This window comes from Hippopotamus amphibius, chromosome 16 (genome assembly GCF_030028045.1).
Source record: "Hippopotamus amphibius kiboko isolate mHipAmp2 chromosome 16, mHipAmp2.hap2, whole genome shotgun sequence".
NCBI classification, from domain to species: domain Eukaryota; kingdom Metazoa; phylum Chordata; class Mammalia; order Artiodactyla; family Hippopotamidae; genus Hippopotamus; species Hippopotamus amphibius.
The window spans coordinates 47,885,501-47,909,348 of NC_080201.1; the positions used below are offsets into that span (position 1 = coordinate 47,885,501).

The 23,848-nt window shown below is 36.0% G+C and overlaps 1 protein-coding gene across 4 annotated transcripts in view; it reads left to right on the forward strand.

Annotated features, from left to right (window-relative positions):
* Positions 1 to 4,184: 4,184 nt before the first annotated feature.
* The window catches only part of ZNF566 (zinc finger protein 566), a 30,337-nt gene continuing 10,673 nt past the window's right edge, over positions 4,185 to 23,848 (forward strand). Inside the window, exons 1-4 of one of the 4 annotated variants that reach the window (XM_057712510.1) lie at positions 4,185 to 4,614; positions 13,630 to 13,702; positions 16,214 to 16,340; positions 16,641 to 16,739. In XM_057712510.1, coding sequence (XP_057568493.1) covers positions 13,694 to 13,702; positions 16,214 to 16,340; positions 16,641 to 16,739 — 235 coding nt within the window. In that variant the 5' untranslated portion in view covers positions 4,185 to 4,614; positions 13,630 to 13,693. The remainder of the gene's footprint in view (positions 4,615 to 13,629; positions 13,703 to 16,213; positions 16,341 to 16,640; positions 16,740 to 23,848) is intronic. The other 3 variants (XM_057712509.1, XM_057712511.1, XM_057712512.1) reach the window with 3 other exon arrangements.

The following is a 23,848-nucleotide window of genomic DNA, read 5'->3' on the forward strand; positions in this document are numbered from 1 at the left end:
ACATAACCAAAATTAACAAACCTTTAGCTAGACAAAGAAAAAAAGAGAAGATGCAAATAAATAAATAATAATAGAAGAGATGTTACAACTGATAATACAGAAGTACATAGGATCATAAAACTGCTATGAATAATTGTATGCCAACAAGTTAGATTATCTAGAAGAAGTGGATAAATTCCTAGAAGCACACAACCTACCAAGACTATATTAGGAAACAACAGAAAATCTGAACAGGCCAATAACAAGTAAAAAAAATTGAATCAGTTATTAAAAACCTCCCAACACAGAAAACCCCAGAACCAGATGGTTTCACTGGCAAATTCTACCAAACATTTAAAGAATTAATGCCAATTGTTCTCAAACTCTTCCCATAAACTGAAGAGGAGGAATATTTCTAAACTTATTTTTCCACATCAGCATTAATCTGATACCAAAGCCAGACAGACAAGAAAACTACTATAGATCAATATTCGTGATGAATGTAAATGCAAAACTTCTCAACAAAATATTAGTAAACTGAATGCAAGAACACATTAAAGGATTATACATCATGACCAAGTGGAATCTATCCCTGGGATGGAAGAATGGTTCAACATTCACTAGTCAATAAATATGATACTCCACATTAACAGAATAAAAGATTAAAATCACATGGTCATCTCAATAGATGCAGAAAAATCACTTGACAAAATACAATACCTTTTCATGTTAAAAACTCTCAAGAGACTGGGTATAGAGGGACTATACCTCAACCTAATAAAGGCCATATCTGACAAACCCACAGTTATAATTATATTCAACAATGAAAATTCAAAGTTTCCCCTAAGATCAGGAACAAGACAAGGATGCCCACTCTCACCACTTCTATTCAATATAGTACTGGAAGCCCTGGCTAGAGCAATTAGGTAAGACAAAGAAATAAAAGGTGTCCAAATCAGAAAGTAGTAAAAGGATTTTTTGCAGATTATATGATTTCTATATATAGGAAATCCCAGACTCAACCAAAAAAACTGTTGGTACTAATCAACAAATTCAGTAAAGGTGCAAGGTATAAAATCAACAAACAGAAATCAGTTGCATTTCATTCAAAAGGAATGAAATTCTGATACAGGCTACAACATAGATGAACCATGAAAGCAGTATATATTCACAACAATGTGAATGAACTTATGCCACTAAACTATACATTTAAAAATGATTAAAACAGGGCTTCCTAGGTGGTGCAGTGGTTAAGAATCCGCCTGACAATGCAGAGGTCATGGGTTCGATCCCAGCTCCAGGAAGATCCCACATGCCACGGAGCAACTAAGCCCGTGTGCCAAAAAAAAAAAAATGATTAAAACAGTAAATTTTATCTGATGTATAATTTATCACATACACAAAAAAGATAGGCCTAGAATGGAAACAAATCTGTTGGTCATGAGTCAGTAAATGTTGCTGAAGCCATCATAGTGGGATATAGTTGCTCAAAAATTTTTTAAAAATTATGGATTAAGACAGTCAATAACGAATCCTAATTTTAAAAAGGCAAGTGGAAAAACAATTCACTAATGTTTTTGTTGCTGTTATTGTGATTTGTTTTAGTGATCAGAGGATTAGAATTAGAAAAATGAAAGAGAAGTTTCCAGGAAGATCTTGGATATGCATCATTATAACTAGATCTGTAGGATAAAATCCCAGAGGTGGGATTGCTCAGTGAAAGGATAAATGCAACTGGAATTTTGAAAGATGCTGCCAAATTGCCTTCCAAATACAGTAGTTTGTACCAATTGGCAGTCCCCCTAACAAGGTAGATTTTCAAATTTTGGGAATATTTGCCTTTCAAGTCTATAAGAAACAGTATCTCTAACATAGTTTAGTGGCATTTATCTTCTTATGAATGATGCTGAACGTATTTTCATATATTTGAAAACAATATGTAGACTCTGTTCTAAGTATTATTTGTTAATCTTGTTCTCAGTTTTTATTGGGTTGTTAGTCTTTTTTGTTTAATAAATTTTTTTGGTGCTCCTTATATACTAGGAAGATTAGCTATTTGTAACAAAAAATTCAAGTTTTTTCCAGCTTGTCAATTTAATTTTTTTTTTTTCATGTAGTAGCAATGATCAATCTTTAATGTCTTGGCTTTGGGATTTTGGAGTTAGGAAGGCCTTCCTCATTTCATGGTTAAAAATTAATTCACTCAAGTTTTCAGTCTTTGTAATTTAATATTTTTGTTTAAGTTTTAAATTTTGACCCATTTGGCGTTAACTCTGGATTCAGTATATGACAGAATCTATTTTCTTTATTCCAGAAAGGCTACCAAATTGTTCTTATTACCATTATTGAAAAGTCCGTTTTTTCCAATTGATTTGAGATGCCCCATTCACCATAGACTAAAATCCTTTATTTGGTTCTGTTTTTGGATTCTCTATTCTGTTCCACTGGTCTCTCCAGTTAGATAACAAGCCCACATTATTTCAATTTTTGAAGTTTTAGGGTATGTTTTGTGATCTGGTAAGACTAGCCCCAAATGCCTCATACTGCTTTTTTTTTCCCCAGACATACTATCTATTCTTACCTTTGTTTTTCCACTTGAGCTTTAGAATAACCCCTATTTAGAAAAATATATTCTTTTCAATGGGATCATGTTAAATTCATAAATTAATTTAAAATGACATGTTTATGATGTTAAAAATTTCTATTCAAGAATATGGTATAACTTTTCATTTGTTACTCCTTTTTTTGTGTGTCCTTCAGTGTTTAAATTTTTTTCTTATGTAGGTTTTATTTATTTCTTGCTAATATAGTTCTTAAGCATTTTACCTATTCCAAGGTTTTGTTTGTACATATGAAGTTTATTTATACGAATTTTATACCCAACAACCTTACTTTCTCCCTTTACTTAAAACTACGTTAAAAGTAACTGTAGTAACATTCTTGGAGAAAGCGTCTTTGCAACTAGAAGGAATTTATTTTTACACCTAACAAAATTCACCTGGCCTGGGGGGGTAACCAGAGGAAATTAGTACACCCGTTGATCTGACTAAGCTTCTTGAAGAACTTTAAATTCCTTGATCTCTCTAAACCATGGTGTTTTCATCAGAAAATGGGAATAACACTCCTTAATTCACTTCTCTGCTGTTTCCAACGGCCAATACTGCCCATCAAACTTTAAAGTTGTCTTAATTCACGACTTCACAAATCAGCTCCCTTAGACATACACACCCTTCCCCTAGGACATTAAAAGAACACAAAAGATTGAATGGCTAGGTCTCCAGGGTCTGGGCTCTCACCAAGAGCAAGCACCCCATTTAAAAAGAAAAAGAAAGTCCTTTCAAACTGTCTTTCTTTTTAAAGAAAGCGCTGTTTTTATTTCTAGTCCATAATCGACACTTCTGGTTTTACATAAAAGTCAAGCTTTCAATCATTCATTAGCTCAATTATGTAACTTTTCTCCCAGCAAATCTTAAAATAAAAAAGCTTCCAGAAAGACCTATCCCTCTTGTTACTGTTTTACAATGAGGCTCAGCGATTATTTTCCAAGATACAATCCCAGTCATACATACGGTGATGCTCATTTAAATTATCAACTATACGACAAACACAAAATTCTTTCTCCCTCTCTCTAGCCCCAGCACCCTAAGTCTCTCTCTCTTTCACACACACACACACACACACACACACACGCTTTCGTTACTTGCCTCCTGCACAGCTTGTCTCACCGCCCCCTCATTCTTCTCACTCGCCAACTACCACAAAGAAATCAGTGAGTAACAGAGAATAGCATCAGCCCCCTTCGTAGCATCGGAAACTCCTCCCTTTGGGTTTGCCCCTCCCCGTTTCACTTTTAGCGATTCCTCCCCCTTCCACCTCCCCAATCTCGTTGCAGGTTCTTGGTCTCCTCTCCTTTGGCCTCCCTGACTAGATTTGGGTCTCACAAGCTCAGGTCCCACAAGCCCTCTGCACTGAGGAACCCCCAATTCAAACTCACGCCCGAACAAAGACCAAAACGGCGATTCGGGAAGTCTGCGCACTCCTTGGGCGCAGTGACACTCCCAGAAGCCTCCGGGGTGTGACCGAGCGCAGGCTGTGAAGACTCAAGATGAATTTCAAACGGCCCATCCACCGCTTTTCCTGATCCCTAACTACATTTCCCAGAAGGCTCGGCTGTGCAAATTATCTCCCTTTGCGGGCTAGCTCTTTTCTTCCAGAGCCTGTTCAACTCCAGGGGATAGTAGCGCGGGTCCGGAAAGTCCATTTTCAAACGCTTCTAAGTGGGCTTCTTTGGGAATCACGGCCCGAAGCTGAGCCAGGCTCCGTGAGGCCTCCGGTGCGCGATTTGTTGAAGGAATGCAGTCCCTTCGGCGGGGCCGCAGTTGAGCTGTGAGAGGAATTCGGGCGACCGGCGGCCATCTTGCTCGCCACAGGGACGTCTCTGACTACACTTCCCAGAGGACTCTTCGGACTCTTCTCGCGTGAATTCAGCCTCAAAGTCACGCGCTGGCGGGACCGTGTACCGGCGACTGTTGAAGTGCTGTGGAAGGTTCTGCTGCTGTGGAAGCTTGGAAGACCTGAGGTGGGTAACCAAAGGAGAGGGCGGGACCAGAGCCTCGGCTTTGTATCACTGAGGAGGTGAGTTTGAAATTGTGTGACTGTGCCTGTGTAGTGGTATGTGATGAATGACCGCCTGATTGTGTCTGGCTGTTTCTGTAGTGTGTGTGTGGTTCCAGTGATAACCGTGTGCACCACAATCTGCGAGTCTGCTGGTGTGACGGGATGCGACCCAGTGATGTGTGTGTAATCACGTGCGACATTGTATGTGGGGGTGTGAGGAGCTTGTGACTCGGTGGATGTGATAGCGTTTGTCCCTGTAGAGAGGTGTGATTGTGCGACAGTGGGCTGCAGAGTACGCGTGGGGATACCTGTGGATACTGTGTGGTTTTATCTGTTTAGTGTGATTTTGACTGTGCGACCACGTGCAGGTGTGTATTGCCTGTGGTTGATTGTCCTTTTGGTAAATGTGTGATTGTGCGTATATGACTATTTGAGGCCCTGGGTATGCGGCCCTGTTGTTTGGGTTGTGGGTTATCTCTCTGGTGGTTTAAGTTTGTGTGTGATTATGTGTGTGACTGGATAAATAAATGTATGAAGTTTTTTCACTTATGTATACCTCTTTAAGCATTATACTGTAGTTCCCCCCGTTTTTAAACTTTACGTGAATGCTGCCATGCTGTCTTTTATCTCTTACTTTGCTTATCTTACAACTATGTTTTTGAGAATTATGCATATTAGATATAATAGTGGTTCACTTGTTAAATTGTATTCCATTCTTTAAAATATACAATTCTTATTCATACCTTCTAGTAATGATGGACATTTGAGTTATTTCTAGATTTTGACTTTATGGACTATGCTGCCATGAGCATTCTTGTACATAGGGTACACATGCATGAGTTAACCTACCAATGGAGTTGCTAGGTCATATATCTTCCACTTTACCAAATAGTGCCAAAATACTTACCAAAGTGGGTGCCAGATTTATACTTACACAGCAGTGTTTGAAACATCTCATTGTTCTATGTCCCTATCAAAACACGGTTCTGATAGTTTTTTAAAAACATTTTTTATGACATATACCATATATACAGTAAAGTGAACAAATGTTAAGTATACAGCGATGAAACAGTCCCCTAGATCAACATAAAGAACTTTGCCAGCACCCTAGAAGTTTCCTTCATGCCCCTTCCCAGTTATTCCTCTCCCAGAATCAATATTCAGAATTCTTTATTTTTTATTTATTTTTATTTTTATTGGAGTATAATTGCTTTACAATGTTGTGTTAGTTTCTGCTGTACACAATTCTATAACCATTAATTAATTTTTACCCATTCTCGAATTTCATATGTAAATGGCGTTATATAGCATATGTTCTTTTATGCCTGGCTTCTTTTGTTCTACATTATGTCTATGAGATTCGTATATGTTGTTGAGTGTAATTGTACTTCGTTCTCATTACATTTGGGGGTATATTGCAGGTTATTAATTGATTACACTGTTCAGGGACATTTGACAATTTCCAATTTGGGGCTATTACAAATTGTGTCGCTGTTCTGAACATTCTGCTGTGGTTTTGGTAAACACATAAATGCTCTTCTCTTGAGTAAATATGTAAGAAGTGGAATTTCTAGATCATTGGGCAGGCAAATGTTTAATAAATACTACCAGTAACTCATATTGTACCAATTTACACTCCATCCAGTAATGTGTGAGAGTTTCAGTTGCTCCACATCATCTGCATTATTTGAAATCATCAGTTTTTTACTTTAACTATTCTGGTGGATGTGTAGTGGAATTTCGTCACAGTTTTAATTTGCATTTCCCTGGTGTGTAGTGATGTTCAGTGCCTTTTCATATCATTATTGGCTATTTGAATATCCAATTTTTAAAAGTGTCCTCTTGTCCTTTTAATTTTTTTCATTTTTAAAAACCTTTTTATTTTCATATTGTAAACATACTGCAAATAATTCCGATATATCTTCACTGAGATGTCCACAGTACAATTATGAAAACCAGGAAATTTACCCTGATACAAGACTTTTGCTAATTTACAGACCTTATTTAAATTTTGCTAATTGTCTTATCAGTGCCCTGTTCTGTTCCAGAATCCAATCTAAGTTACCAGATTGATGTAGTTGTCTTGTTTCATTAGCCTCCTCCCATCTAACATAGTTTTTAGTCCTTTTTAATTTATGGCCTTGACACTTTTGAAGAGCACTGGCCAGTTATTTTGTAGAATGACTTTCAGTTTGAATTTGTCTGCTGTTTCCTCGTGGCTAAATTTAGGCTGCATTTTTGCCAAAAGGATCACAGAAATGATGTGTTCTTCTCAATGTGTCATATCAGGAGTTATATGATATCAGTATATCTCATTACTGGTAATATGAACTTTGATCACTTGGTTAAGGTGGTCTCTGCCTGGTTTCTCCTTTGTAAAATGACTATTTTCCACTTTTTAATTAATAAATGTCTTGTGGGGAGATGCTTTGGGACTATGCAAAAATACTGTTTCTCATTATACTTTCACCAGTTAATTTTAACATCCATTGATTGTTCCTATCTGTAACAATTATTACTGTGATGTTTGCCTATTGGTGATTTTTCCCTTGCTATCATTCCTTCTACATTTATTCATTTAAATTCTAGTGTAAAGAAGAGTTGTCCCTTATTCCTGATATGTTCATTCAATTATTTATTTATGAACTCATAGATGTTTACATTATTCTGTGAGTTCTAATCTATTATTGTTAAATATTTTGTTGCTCAGATTGTCCCAGATTTGGCCACTAGGAACTCTTTCAGGTTGACTTCTGTGTCTTTTCAACATCCCATTATTTTTTGAGCACTGTCTTTCTGGTACCAATATTTTCCAGGCTTGTATTTTTCCTCCTGTAGCCCTGGAATTAGCAATTTCTCCAAGGAGCCCTGGTTTCTTTTATTGGAGTGGTTATTTCTACCTGGGTGTAATTCCTCTGGGCACTTGGTGTGCTTATTTCTACCTGGGTGTAATTCCTCTAGTTTCTGGCAACAGACAGTGCTAGAAAATAGCAAATGTATATACACACATCTCTGTCTACCTACTTGCCTATCTTTTTATTTATTTGTGTATATTTAAAAACCACCAGTTCACATTCATAGTTTCAATTGCAATTCAATACCACGGGATTCTATCAACACCTGTGAAATATCTGAGATTTTACCCTACTTGTAAGTTAAAAGTTAGCTTGCCACAGCTTCAGAGATGCTGGTAGAAGACATGAGACTTCAGAATCTGAGATGAAAGATAATTTGTTGCTTATTGCCTTAGCAGTAGCCAAAGATGCAAAATATGCAAGTATTTATGTGCTCCCTTGAATTTAGGGAACCTGTATCTTTTATAATGGGTAATAATCATGCCGGGCTTTTGCTCTAGAGAGAGACTATCTCTGTCCTCCAAGACTCTTCATTATATAAAAATCTTGGAGAAATAATCCAGAATAATAGCACTTAGTGTCTCTGATCTCACAAAATGTGCAAAAGACCCATGGAGAATTGTCTCCCTTCAGGTTTGGCCATTTTCTTATTTGTAACTCTTTTCTCCAACAGTGAAAAACCTGCTTCTTAGTATCAATCATTTTTTGACACATATCCTAGAATGCATATAAAGAAGTTGCAGAATTGCTAACCCATACTTATGTAAAAACAAATGTACTAAGTACAGTAAAATATTTGCGTGCAACTTTTTTTTCTTTAACTTAACCTTATATAGTCAAAAATCATTTCCAAAGTTAATTTAGTTCTTCACTACCGTCTTCAATATAGTTTTGTTACTCATTTTTCTTGCATTTAGCTTTGTGTGTTACACTCTGGGTTCCTTCACATCCTGGTTAATCCTAACATGTCATAATATTTTGAGTATGAAAACATTAACATGGTTCCTGCCCACTCCCTGTACATAATCAATCTCATTAGTTTTTGTTTTATCCTTCTGGTATTTCCTTTGCACAAATGAGAAGATACAGGTATTCTTTTGAATGACCTCTTTTTTTGCATTAAAGATAACATATTCTAGGTACTCTTTTGAACATTGTTTCTTTCACTTAATGACAAATCATGGACGTTATTCTACTGAAATTCCAAAAGATAGTAATAATTCTTTTTCACAGCCACATAATATTCTAGTATAAGTATTTAATCTTATTCAGCCACTCTCCTATTATGGGCATTTAGGTCAATATTTTACTTCTAGAAATAGTGCTGCAATGAATAATTTTGTATATTTGTATTTTTGTATTGCTGGAGGTGTATCTTCAGAGTAGATTCCTAGACATAGGATTGCTGTGTCAAAAGGTAGGTGTGTATGCAGTTTTGTTAGGTATTGCTAAATTCTCCTCTAGAGCTGTTGTACCAATTTGCAGTGTATAAGAGTGCCTCTTTCCCCGCACAGCCTAGGAACAGAATGTGTTGTCACTCATGATTTTTAGTTTTTACCAATCTAATACATGAAACATAGTATCTTGGTGTTGTTTTCTAATTTCTTTAATTATGAATGTGCTTGAACATTTTAAAATCTATTTACTTATTTATTTATTTATTGGCTGTGTTGGGTCTTCGTTGCTGCCCGCAGGCTTTCTCTAGTTGGGGTGAGTGGGGCTACTGTTTGTTGCGGTGCACAGGCTCATTGTGGTGGCTTCTCTTGTTGTGGAGCATGGGCTCTAGGTGCATGGGCTTCAGTAGTTGTGGCTCGAGGGCTCAATAGTTGCAGCTCATGGGCTCTAGAGTGCAGGCTCAGTAGTTGCAGCACACAGGAGTAGTTGCAGCGCACAGGATTAGTTGCTCCGAGACATGTGAGATCTTCCGGGACCAGGGATAGAACCCGTGTCCCCTGCATTGACAGGCAGATTCTTAACCACTGCGCCACCAGGGAAGTCCCTTAAAATCTTTTTTGTGATTGCCTATTTATATCTTTCCCCATTTTTCTAGCAGTTTTTTTTAGCCCTTTGTCTTTTAGGATTAGTGGTTTGTTTATATCTTGAAAAAATATCTTCAATTATTCCCAAGGTCTTGAAGATACACTCCTATGTTTTCTTTTAGAAGCTTTATAGATTTCTCATTCACATTTAAGTCTGTGGTCCATATTGGATTAATTTTTGTGTATGGTGAGGTTAATTTTTTTTTCATTCAAGTACTCAGTTGTTCCACAACTATTTTATTGAAAACATCATCCTCGCCCATCTGAATTGCAAGGAGCTTTTATCATAAATCAGATGGTGTTATAGATGTGGCTCTCCTTCTGAACTGTATTTTTTTGTCTTTTTGTCAATACCACAGTCTTGAAATCTGTAGTATTAATCTTCTGATTTTTTTTTTCTTTTTCAAGAAATGAATTTTCTATAGATGTTAGAATCAACTTGTTAATTCCTTACCAAAAAAGAAAAATCATTGCTGGGATTTTGTTTGTGTATCAGTTTGTTAATTTGGTGAGAATTGACATCAATATTGAATCTTCCAACTATTAAATATGATTTATATCTACATTTGTTAAGGTCTTTCTTTCCTCAATGAGTTATAGTTTTCAGCGCACATCTTTTGTAGATTTATACCTGGGTATTTGGCATGTACTGTTGAAATTGTAAATAGTATTTAAAATTTTTAAATTTTCCAATTGCTGCTGAAGGTACAATTGCTTTTTGTATTTGTCCTAGGATTTAGCATCTACAAAAACAGCTGTTGTAGATGCTGTTTATCAAGTTGAGGGAGTTCTCTTTCTCATTTGCTAAGACTTTTTTACATTAATGAGGGCTGAATTTAGATAAATGTGTTTTCTGTGTCTATGAAAGGATCAAATAGTTTTTCTTTTGTTTATTATTAACGTGATAAATTATGTTGATTTTCAAAAATTGAACCAACCTTTTATTCCTGAAATAAACCCTACTTGGACATAATGTATTACATTTTTCCTGCTACTTGGACATAATGTATTACATTTCCCCCCCAGTGGGTTAGATTTGCTAATACTTGATGTAGAATTTCTGCATGTGTGTTCTGAGAAATATTGGCCTATAATTTTCTTTTCTTCTAATGTCTTCATTAAGTTTTGGTGTCAGGCTTACTTATATTAACCTCATAAAATGAATTGGGAAGAATTCCCTGTGTTATTTTTTCACTACATTGTAAGACTAAAGTTATTCCTTAACTTTGGAAGAATTCACTGGTGAAGCTATCTGGGCTTGAAATTTTCTTGATAGGTATATTTTAAATAATGGAATCAGTTTAACTCTTAAGCTATTCTATTGTTTCTGTTTGTTTTGTCAGTTTTGGTATTTTTCTCCAAGGAATTTGTCCATTTCATCTAAGCTTTCAAACTTAAGAACATAAAGTTATTAGAATTCTCTTATCTATTTAATCTCAGTGGTATCTGTAATGATGTTCCCTTTTCATTCCTGATTTTGTTCATGTTATCTCACTCTTTTTCATCAGTGCTGTTGGTAATTGATCTTTCATTCCTCTGGGTACTGTCAAGAATTTTTTTCTTTCTCTTTGGTTTTCAGCAGTTTGACTCTAATACACTTGGTTGTGGTTTTGCTTTTGTTTTGTGTTTGTTTTGTTTACCTTCTTATATATTATTCTTAAGGTTTGCTGAGCTTCTTGAAACTCTTGTTGAGACTTTTAATCAGTTAATCTATTCAAATATTAACTCCTCTCTAATCTCTTTTTCTTCTTCTGAGACTCCACTTACATGTGTGGTAGATGTTTTAACTGTGTCTCATGTGTCTGTTATACTGACTTCTGTTATTTTTTTTTCTTCTACACTTAATGTGGATATTTTTTGTTGGCTTGTCTTTGAGTTCAGTAATCCTGTCTTCTGCTTGTCTGATGTCAAAACCATGCAATGACTTCTTTATTTCTTAATTTGCTGAAATCTTATGGATTTCAGTTCTGCTTAGTTTCTTCGTCTTATCATCCATTTGCCTATCTTTTCCTTGGTTGTTGTTAATATTTTAATGATAGCTATTTTAAATTATTTGTCTGCTAACTCCGATATCTGAATTGTCTGTGGTTCTACTTCTATTTTCTGTTATTATCTCCTTGCATGTCTAGTAATCTTTAATTGTATGATAGATATTGTGTCTAAGACAACCATGGGGGCCAAGGCCAGCCACTACTTATTTCTACCTTTCTCATTATATAAGAAAAATTAAACTGCTTTTCAGGTGTCTGTTACTAACAGACAACTACAATTCCTAGCATACAGGAAATTTTCAGGATAACGCTGGAAATATTTAATACATTACATTTTTTTTAATTAAAAGAGGTTTATTATTTAGAAGGGAGCAAAATTCTCAAAAATTTAAAATTACTTATTAGATTGTAAGACTCTCTTCTCTGTAGTGGTATCTTTTGGCAGTGCTCCATGCCCCAGGTGTGATCATGTTGCAAGTATACTATGGTCTTGGCCACAGAGATTATTGGCTTGAAAAGGGAGGAGGAGATCCTCCAGATGCAAGAATTAAGCCTGCGAGGATACCATCTAGGGGCAAAGACGAAGAGGGTTGGGCTGTGACAAACGTAGTATGGAGCTATTGAAGTGAGATCTTCCCCTGCCCATTCTGCTTGGAAGGTACAGCACTTGAGGAAGTCCCGTTTAAAATCAGGGAAAGGCCAGGAAGAAAGACCAGAAAGGGGGACTTGAGTATAGGAGAAGGAACTCTTTTCAAGTCATTCTGGATTACTGTTGATTCTTTAGTATCTAGCACAATACCTGGCACATAATAGGCTATGTGGTTGATAAAAATACTAAGAACTTAATAAATGGTAATAATAGTTATATTAAAGGAATGCTTTCAGGTTTTAAGGAAAAGGCATTTGTGGATTACTCTGGTTTTCATTTCCTGGAATATGTTTACCTGTTGGGGAATGTAGTGAGTAACTAGGGGTAGAAGTAGCCATTAAGTAATTGATAACATGATATCATGCTGTTACTTCCTGAGTGATCAGTTTTACATGAAGTTATTGATAAATTGTTTGATGATCAAGGAGCTTGGTATATATAAAGGAATGCTCACTGCCCTTTATACTTTTATAATGCTCATTATATTTCATTCCTATATCCAATAAACAAAAAAACACAAATTTTCTTAAACATTTAAACATCGATGACAAATTCAGTTATTCTGCTTAAACAGTTTAGACTTTTATTAGTAAATAAGCACACAGAATATACACAATTATTATAAATTTTATTACTACTTATAGTCAAAAGCTATTTTAAAGTATCAGTGATGTGGGTTTAGTCTATTTCTATGTTATTTCCATAGTTTTACATTCTTTCCTGTTGTTATACTAATTTTAATATCATCCCAAAATTACTGTAAATGCTGTAAAATTACTTTGCTTTTCTGGATTTCAGTTTTGTTAAGTCAGTGCTCACTAACCCCAAAAGTCTCCTCAACTAGGCGAGATTAAAGGATCTGGCTTATCAACCAAGTGTTTCTTGGTCAGGACTTGGGACCTGATTGTACAATCCAAGGTCATTCAAAATTGGTTTGACCAGTGTATATCCAAATCACAATGCATATGATTAACATTTAGGAATTAATCATTCAGAATTCATATACAGGTAAAGTGATATATGTACAAGGATATTTCTTACAGCATTGTTTGTTATAGTGAAGGACTGGAAACAACCCAAATGATCATTGGCAGCAGATTGGTTGAATAAAGTGTATCCATTTAATAGAATCCATTGTAGCTAAGAGAATTATGTAACTCTGAGTGTGCTAGTTGGGATCTGGTCCAATATATATTAAGTAAAAATAGCAATGTAAATAACTATGTATAATATGCTACAATTTTTATTTTTAAAAAGTATATCTTTGTGTGTATATGTGTATATATACAAGCTATGTTCCCTAAGCCATATCAAGTTGTCCAAATCTGTCCTGCTCTAGTCAAAGCCTGAGGTTTCTGGAGTAGGGGATAGGAGAGAGTTGCCCGCTCCTCTCACTAATACCCCTCAGTTGTTTGTGTGGAGTGAACAGAGGGGAAATGATCATTCTGGGAGCTATGAGGCAAGTGGGATCTTATATAGCTTCTTTTTGTCTCCTCCAGCTCTGCCTTTTTCCAAAAGAGGAGCCCAGAGGAGGACTGGTCCTTTTCTGCAAATATCAAAGGCATGGCTCAGGTGAGATGCTGTTTCTTTCTGCTCAGTCATTTTTATCCCTAGTACATGTAAATGTTTGCTTTCCTCATCATGAGCTTTTTGGTATTTAAAAAAAACAACTTTCGGACAGTTTAGTTATAAGCAATGCCAAAGTTCTCTTATTCTTGCTCTAAAGAAAAGGTCTCTAATAAGCCAATTCAAAAATTTCTCTCGGTGGAAATATTTATAGAAAAAATAAGTGGTTAGATAATCATTGTTGGAAAAAAGGAAGGAATGGTTAAAGATCTTTACACTCTTAAATTACAGGTAACTATTAGAGGGCTGAGGGGTTAGATAACAAGTTGCTCTGAAGGGGTCTTAATCAGATTAAAATCCATTAGAAAATTGCTTATGAATTTCATCAAGTATCTTTATTTGTTCCCATAAATTGTGAATTACATAATGTAAAAACAGTCTGACTGAGATCAGGTTTGGAAGAAAGTTTTTTACAGTGGTTAACATGGTCCCCCTTCAGGAACCTGACCCCTGTTTCCTCCTAAACAACCCAGTGTCCTCCATAGTTCCCCCTTCTTCTTTTAAACAATGTGTACAAATTCATTTAGTAAGTCCTTCAGCATCTTCTGTCAGACTTGTATCAGAAATCTTGGTAGAACAGAAATGTGTTTTCCGTTTGTTAATGAATCTAATTTGCTTTGGACAGTGATTTTTATGGGATGGAAATGGGTAATTAGGGGCACCTCGTAGGGAAAAACCCTAATCATCTCCACAGACCTAGGTTTTCCAGTAAGAAAATATGTGGAATGGTTTTGTTTGATTTCATTCTTAATACACAGAAAGATCTCCTGGTGTATGAGCCTTTCAGGTTGAGGGGTATGTTGGTATAAAGCTCTGACACCTCACCAGATCATCCATGATAAACAGACATCAGCAATGCCATTGTGTGAAACTGAATCATGCTCTGTCAATTTCCTGTAGCTCAGGAACAAAGGAAATTTACAGTTGAGCAATGCCTGGTTTTAGGTAAGATCAGGCCAATGTTGGGAAGATTTTTAGAGATCTCCTTTGTTTTCAGCCTCAGTGTCTGAAAGCAAAGGAGAAGTTGTCACTTACGTCCATATTATAGAATATTATGCAGTGAAAAAAATATGCTTATGAAGAGAATTTGTTTTAAGAAGAAATAACTCATATAGTGGTGTGACATTAGAATGGATTAGTGCAAATTTAGCTTTCTAAGATAAAATATTTTTTAAAGTCATTTTATACATGTTCACAAGGGAAGTAGTGCTAGTTCAATCTGGCCCCACTACCAGTTCCACTCCGAAAAGGTAGCTGCCCTCAACTCTTGACTGTTGACAATCAGTTTTACTCATTACCTCTTGACTTATGGTAGAGTGGAAAGGACATTATACTCCCGTATTGCACCCTTCATTTCCTCTGATTCTGTTATTATATCACAATTTTTGGTTAAATCAATAGTGTACACATTCTTAAGACTGCAGATATCACTCAGTACTGAGCCAGCTCATGGCTTTATTCTGTTACAACCTTTCATTTTTTCCTGAGGTTAATTGCTTTTCCCCATCATTTGCTTAGTTGTCCATGTATTTATATACAAAATCTCCAGAACCACTGCCACATGCCAATCAATATGTTTTCCACTTGGCCAAACACATTAATTCCTTTTGAACATGGAGACTTCCGTCCCTCTTCCCCTTTTCATCCTGCTCCCATTTTGTCTAGTTGCTCTCTAGGCCTGTTTCTCAGAGACATCCCTTTTCTTCCCCCTGGGATTTTCCTTCACTGTTCTCCTGTGTTAATTCACATATTTATTGAATCCCATGTCTGCCTCTTTTCTGGTTTACTCTCTGATTTTGGTGGAGCACAGCCTCTTGTGGTTTCCTAAGAAATTGTGCTTGCATCCTTTCATGTCCAGGAATTTCTTTTTTCAGTTGTCACAACAGAATGACAATTTGGTTGTAGAATTCTAGGTCAGAATTTCTTTTCTTCATCAGCATATTGAAGAATTGTTCTTACCATTTCTTGTTTTTAGTGGTTTTTCTTAAGAACCCCATTGCCTCTCCGATTCTTGATGACTTTTCTCCGACCCACTATCCTCTGGATGCTTTTAATGTCTTCTCTTTAATTTCTTATTCTGAAATTTTACTCTTAGCTATTTTGGAAAAGAGACTCACATGTATACATAACATATTATATGACAAGCATTTGCTAGGTGTTTGTATATATTATTTCATTTAATTGAGAAACTCGTCTTGGCTGGATTTTGTACCTTCCGAGTGTCGCACTATACACAGGCAGTTTTGCATAGAGGAAACAGAATGACTTGGAAGCACAGTGATTCAGTCCTGCTTATTTGTTTATAGTCCTCCAGATGTATCCCAGACATTCAGCCCCACTCTGTATGCTTGCTATTTTTCACTTCTATCTTTTTTTTTCCTATCTTTCCTTCACAAAAACACTTATTTTTATTAATCAAGTCTAATTTTTAAAAATTTAACATGGTTGTTGTTCCAGGAGTCAGTGATATTCAGTGATGTGTCCATAGACTTCTCTCAGGAGGAGTGGGAATACCTGAATGATGATCAAAGAGATTTATACAGAGATGTGATGTTGGAGAATTACAGCAACCTGGTCTCAATGGGTAAGGACGTCCATAATAATTCAGATTCTGCCCTGAGAAGGTCTACTTCCTCTGGTGTTATACTCACCTACCTTTCACGTAACCATTTGGATTTCTACATCCTGTTCCCAGAGGAATGTTTTTAATATTGTAGAGTTAGAAAGAGGAAGCTGCACTGAGTTATGAGGGAAGTTTCAAGTCCTCTGTTATGTTTCATAAATCTGATGTATCTTTCTTTGACTCTTTCTTAATAATGAAAGGACTGGATTTGAATCCTGGGACATTCTCGTCATAAACTTATCTCGTTACTTCTTTTGTAAGCAGGACATTCTATTTCTAAACCAGATGTGATCTCCTTCTTGGAGCAAGGGAAGGAGCCCTGGTTGGTTGACAGAGAACTAACAAGAGACCAGTGGCCAGGTAAGTGAGGCATGGCAGGTAATGACTCAGTCGGTCAATGGAGAGACTGCACCTTTGAGATGCAATTTGGGAAGCTCCCCTTAAAAACTTTAGGTAGGCCTGTTGTGCAAGAGTAATAAGCCTTTTCAGCATGACCTTTCGAATAACCTTACTTTTTCCCCTTACTTAACACGCTCTGCCTGCTCTTCTGCTCTTATACTTCTGTCCCAGTTCTAACCAGCTGGTGCCCTGCCTTCTCTAATAATATTCCTTTCTATCCATAATTTGGATCTAATTCCTTATCAGCTTTTCATCCTCTTTTGTAGTTAGTCTTTAAAAAGCATGACTGTCTCCTGAAATATTTTTTTTTTCTGCATTACCAAAGACTTATTTCCTTTGGGGTTTTTAAGATACAGTAACTCACATACTCATTGATTCGTTCATACTTTTAATGAGCATTTACTGATTTTCTCATGTGTATGAGGTACTCTGCTAGGTGCTGAAGAGAGTAAAAAATGAAGAAGTGGGAATTCCCTGGCAGTCCAGTGTTTAGGACTCTGTGCTTCCACTGCAGGGGGCACAGGTTCAGTCCCTGGTCAAGAAACTTAGATCCCACAAGCCATGCAGCGCAGCCAAAAAAACCAGAAACCAAAACAAACAAAAAAAAATGAGTAAGCAATTTCAGAGTTTATAGCTTAATAGGGATGCTATATGTAACTCTCCTAAAATGTAGAAGCACCATAAGAGAGGTTAAAACAGGGAGCTCAGCAGAAAGTGAGGGCTAAAGAGGTAGAAGAGGAGTTGCTCCATACAGATGTCATAGAGGGAGATTTCAGCATGCATGTCATTGACTTCAGATAGACTGCTGGCAATAAGGATCTGTGCCTCCATTGAGACCTAAGTGCTAGCAAAGATAAGGGGGGAAAAGAGGGAGGAAAAACCAGGACAGCACATTCCTTCATTCAGTGTATGTGTATATATATACACACATACACTGTGTGTGTGTATATATATGTATACACACACACACACATTTTTTTAAATGGTTACCATTTATTTATATTTTTTTAAATAAATTTATTTATTCATTTATTGGCTGTGTTTGGTCTTTGTTGCTGTACATGGGCTTTCTCTAGTTGTGGAGAGCAGAGGGTTACTCTTCGTTGCAGTGCACTGGCTTCTCTTGTTGCGGAGCACAGGCACTAGGCACACGGGCTTCAGTAATTGTGGCACGTGGGCTCAGTAGTTGTGACTTGCAGGCTCTAGAGTGCAGGCTCAGTAGTTGTGGTGCACGGGCTTAGTTGCTCTGCAGCATGTGGGATCTTCCCGGACCAGGGATCAAACCTGTGTACCCTGCATTGGCAGGCAGATTCTTAACCACTGCGCCACCAGGGAAGCCCTATATATTTTTTTAATTTTTATTTTATATTGAAGCAGAGTTGATTAGCAATGTTGTGTTAGTTTCAGGCTTACAGCAAAGTGATTCAGTTATACATATAGATGTATCTCTTCTTTTTCAAATTCTTTTCCCATTTAGGTTTTTACATAATATTGAGCAGAGTTCCCTGTGCTATACAGAAGGTCCTTGTTGGTTATCTATTTTAAATATAGTAGTGTGTACATGTCAATCCCAAACTCCCAACCTATCCCTCTCCCAACCTGCCCCACCTGATAACCATAGTTCATTCTCTAAGTCTGTAAGTCAGTTTCTATTTTGTAAATAAATTCATTTGTATCTTTTTTTTAATTCCACATATAAGTGATATCATGGTATTTGTGTTTCTCTTTCTGACTTACTTCACTTAGTATGATAATCTTCAGGTCCATCAGTGTTGCTGCAAATGGCATTATTTCATTCCATTTAACAGCTGAGTAATATCCTGTTGTATATATGTACCACATCTTCTTTATCCATTCATCTGTCGATAGGTCAGTATATGTTTATTGAATACCTGTTGCATGCCCAGCATTACTCTCAACACTGAGGTTACAGCAGTGAATAGAATATACAGAATCTCTAGTCTCAGAGTTTACCCTCCAGTAAAGGAAGAGCTGCACAAATAAATGAATATATAATATATAATGGTGTGTGCTAAAATGAAAAACAAAGTGGAGAAAGGGGTTGGGGGGGTGCTATTTTATGTGACATGGTACAAGAAACTTTTTCCAACAAGATGACATTGGGACAGAGACCTGAAGAAGTACAGCTGTAAATCATTATATGTGATTACTGGAAGAACACTGCAATGTGAGGAGGCCAGATATTCAAGGGCCTGAGGCAGGTATGCATTGGCTGTGTGTGAGGAGCAGCCAGGAGGCCAGAGCTTCATCTATCCCAGTTGTTATTAAAGTATTTTCAAATCTAAGACTTTATGTCATTTCACCCTTGCATAACCTCAGTATGTAATTCTAAATAATATGGACATTTTCACCCTTACATAACTTTAATGCTTTATCATCCCTAATAACTTTTACACTGATTTCTTGGTACACTGGATTGTTTTAGTGTCATTCTACTGAGTACTAGTGAGAGTGGACATTTTCACCTTAATGGTGCTGCTGTCTGTAACTTGTTCACTACATTTTATACCTTTTATCTATTACTGTCCTAATTTTTTTCAATTTTTATGGACTTTATGAAATAAAAACATATCCATTTCCATGGGGTGCCTTTTACTTTTTAAATTTTAATTTGGATTGGCATCTTTAAGTGTATGCTTAAATGTGTTCGTAGTCAGCTCTTTTGTGATTATTACAATTTCTGATTTTAGAAAATGAACTGACCTCTGCAAATTTCATAGATATCTTGTTCTTTTTAAATTTTTTTCTGTTTTTAATAGCATTTAAATCCATTTTAGAGTTCTTTTACAATCATCTGTAAATTGAGAATCCAAATCAATCCCCATCCCCCCACCCCCAATACCTTATTTTAGCACCATTTACTCAATAGCTGCTTATATCATCATTGTTTTATCTGCCTGGTCAGTTACAAGTTCTGATTTATGTTAGTTTGTATTTCAGGGCCTCTTTTCCTATTTCTTTGATCCATCCATTCACTTGTGCCTGCAGAGATAGATATGCCCAGCAGACAGTTTAAGATATTTTAATTCTTTTTATTGGAAATTATCTCAAGTACAGAAAAGTAACAAACTATAGGTAGATATTCAAACAGTTATAAAATGAACTCTCATGGAACCATAACTCAGGTCAAGAACTACAACACTATCAGCACAGATCTCTCTGTATCCATTGTATCTTTGTGTCCCCTTGTACTTTTGCCACCTAAGAGAGCCACCCACAACAATATAGTTTAGTTTTAATTGAGTTTGAATTTTATATACATAGATTCATACTATATATTCTTTTATGTTGCTTTTTTTTATTGATCGTTTTGCTTTTAAGATTCATACATGGGACTTCCCTGGCGGTCCAGTGGTTAAGACTTAGCCTTCCAGCGCAGGGGATGTGGGTTCGATCCCTGGTCGGGAAGCTAAGATCCCACATGCCTCGCGGCCAAAAACCAAAACATAAAACAGAAGCAGTATTGCAAAAAATTCAATAAAGACTTAAAAAATGGCCCACATCAAAAAAATCTTTTAAAAATATACACATATTATTTCTTACAGTCAGAGCTGATCATGCAATTATATGAATATACCACAGTTTATTTTTCAGTTCTACTTTTCTACTTAGGCAGTTAGGTTGTTTCCAGTTTTTGACAGTTATAAATCACTACTATGAACATTTTCTCTATGAACATTTTCTGTGTTATCTGAATAAGAGTGAAATGAATGGATTGTAAGACATCATATCTTTAGCTGTCCAATTTTCAACTTTTCTTTAATGCCTGTACTAGTTTACAATTCCACCAGCACAATATAGGAGCTCCCATTGTTGCACATGCTTCCTAATGTATGGTATCGTCAAACTTAGATTTTTACCAATTGCTGAGCATATAGTGATACTTCAGTGTGGTTTTAGTTTGCACTTCCCTTTTTGCTGATGAGCTTGAGCACATTTTCATATCATTATTGGTCTTTTGAAATTCTTTAGTGAATTGCCTATTCAAGTCTTTTTTACCTGTTTTTCTGTTGGATTGCCTGTATTTTTCTTAACGATGTGTAAGAATTCTTTATATATTTCGCTTATGATCATATTCCATGTTCTAAAAATTGCAAATATCTTCTTCCACTCTGAATTGTCTTTCAGCTCTCTTTATGGTTTCTTTTTCTGAACAGAAGTTCTTAATTTTGGTCAAATCTATCAATCTTCCCTTTTGCGCTCCACACTTATGAGGGTGAGTCAAAAATTATCTGCACTCTGGCTGTAGAATTTATTTTAATTAACTTTTAGAAAAGACAAATACATCATTTTTTGACATAATCTTGCTTTTCAATACACTTTGTCCATCTGCCAGCAAGCTTTCTTATTCCCTCATTAAAAAATGTTTTAGGTTGAGCTTCGAGCCACAAATGCGCTGCTGTCTTCACTTCTTCATCAGAAGTGAATCCAGCTCCTTCTTGTTGGCTAACACTTGTGCGACCGTCCCTGAACTTCTCTCTCCATTCATATACACTTCTTCATGACCAAACACTTTCTCTATACTGTGCACAGTCTTTGATAAATAACGGCACCAGGTACACCCTCAAACCACAAAAAACGAATCACTGCATGCTGCTCTTCTTTCATACAGATCACAAATGGGACATCCATTTTTGCTCGCACTGCAGTTACAACTGAACTGATGTAACATGTTCACACCTGTGGAGACTAGCCTTGAACAGAAAGTGCTGATAAGACAGTGCGGCCAAGAGAAGTTTTAATATAACCACAGTGTGGATAATTTTTGACTCACCCTCATTTTAGGTCTTATGTAAGAAATTCTTCCTTGGCCTATTTTTGAATCTTATATAAGCAGAAGCACACTATCTGTACTTTTTGTCCTATTTAAGAAATCTTTGCTTATCGTAAGACCATAAAGATATTCTCCTGTGTTTTCTTCTAAAGGTATGATTGTTGTTCCTTTATAAACTTTTCTTCTAAATTTTTACTGTAATATATTCAGGTATGGTTACTTTTATTCCTCCACATTTTGCTTCTGGTTGTATTTTTTTTTAATTTATTTATTATTTATTAATTTATTGGCTGTGTTGGGTCTTTGTTGCTGCACACAGGCTTTCTCTAGTTGCAGCGAGCAGGGGCTACTCTTCGTTGTGGTGCACAGGCTCCTCATTGCCGTGGCTTCTCTTGTTGCGGAGCACAGGCTCTAGGTGTGTGGGCTTCAGTAATTGTGGCATACAGGCTCAATAGTTGTGGCTCACGGGCTCTAAAGTGCAGGCTCAGTAGTTGTGGGGCACGGGCTTTGTTGCTCCAAGGCATGTGGGATCTTCCTGGAGCAGGGATTGAACATGTGTCCCCTGCATTGGCAGGCAGATTCTTAACCACTGCGCCACCTAGGAAGCCCCCTGGTTGTATTTTTAAATCCAGGGACTTATATCTTTTTCTGGTGATAGGAGATCCTTGGCAGTCATCTCTTTAAACACTACCTTGCTACCATTTCCTGTTTTCTCTCTTAAGCTCCTATTAGAACATCTGGATCATCTCTAATGTCTTATACTCTTCATCTCTTTCTCCATTTATAGTGCCTTTACACAGAATTCCTTGCCTCAATTTGTATTGATTCACTAATATATTCTTCAGTTTTGGCTCTTCAACTTATCCACTAAGGTTTTTATTAATAAAAATAGTATAGTTATTTATAAAATATAGTACATGCACAATAAGATATATATAACATAATTAACATAAAATTAAAAGATAATAACATGTAAATCTCTAGATTTGCATATATAAGAGATTTGCTAGGAAATACACCTGGGAATATAATTGTTGGGTCTTGGCATACGCTCTTTTTTTTTTTTCCCCCACATTTAAAGAGTGATTTTTATTAAACTTTTTTAAAGTTGCTTTAAAAGATCAGTTAACCTGTTGGATCCTCCTATCTCCAGATAGCCACTTCAGATCTCCATTCCATTTAGCTTATATAGACACATAGCCAAAAAAGAGGGTAAAGGTTTTTGGGGCTTTGTCTGAGAATTTAGTGGACAGTAAACCTACCAGACAGGCTGTGTGGCCCAGTGGTTTTAAATTAGCATACATTCTTATTCAGCTTTACCAGGTAATGCTAAACTATTTTCCAAGTATTTATATCACCATCTTTCCCTGTAATTGATATTATAAGATTTTTTTCATCTTTTAACAATCTGATTGGTGAGTATAAAATCTTATTTCATTGTTTTCAATTGAGTTTTTCCTGGTTACTGTTGAAGATGATTATCTTTCCACATGTTTGGCCAGTAGTATCTCTTCTGTGTAATGCCATTTTGATCATTTTTGTATTAAGCTGTTTGTCTGCTTCCTAAAATTTGTAGGAATTCCTTGTGTATTTCCTAGATACTAATTTTGGTCAGTAACGTTTTATAGACATCTTTTCCTGTTGTAGCTTATTCGTTTTCTTTATGAACTTTCTTTTGATGAACAGTAATTCTTTGTGTTAGTATGGTTACATTATATATTTAATAGTTAAATTATATATAGTTTATTTAAAAATTCTGCTTTTTTCCTGTATTCTTCACACCTTTGGAGTCTTAAAAAACATTTTCCTAGCTCAATTTTCTCCTATATTTTCTTCCAAGAAGTCTTTATGTTTTGGCTTTCTTATTAAAGCCCTATTAATATAACTGGAATTGATTTTCACAAATTGTGTGAAATCAGTTATAATTTTTTACCCATATAGAAAACAAATTATCTTTGCCCCACTGATTATTCCTGCTTTTATAAAAAGTCCTGATCTCTGATAGGATAGGTCCCTCCACCTTTTTCTTCAGAAGTATTTGGTTATACTTGTCTCTTTGGTCTTTCATTATAAATTTTAAAATTACATTAAGTAAAGTTTCATTTAAATTGTTGAATCTTTTTTTAAACATCTATTCATGATAAAAAAAAAAAAACCTCTCAACAAAGGGGGAATGTACCTCAACATATTAAAGGCCATATGTGATAAGCCCACAGCTAACATCATACTCAATGGTAAAAAATTGAAAGCTTTTCCTCTAAGATCAAGAACAAGA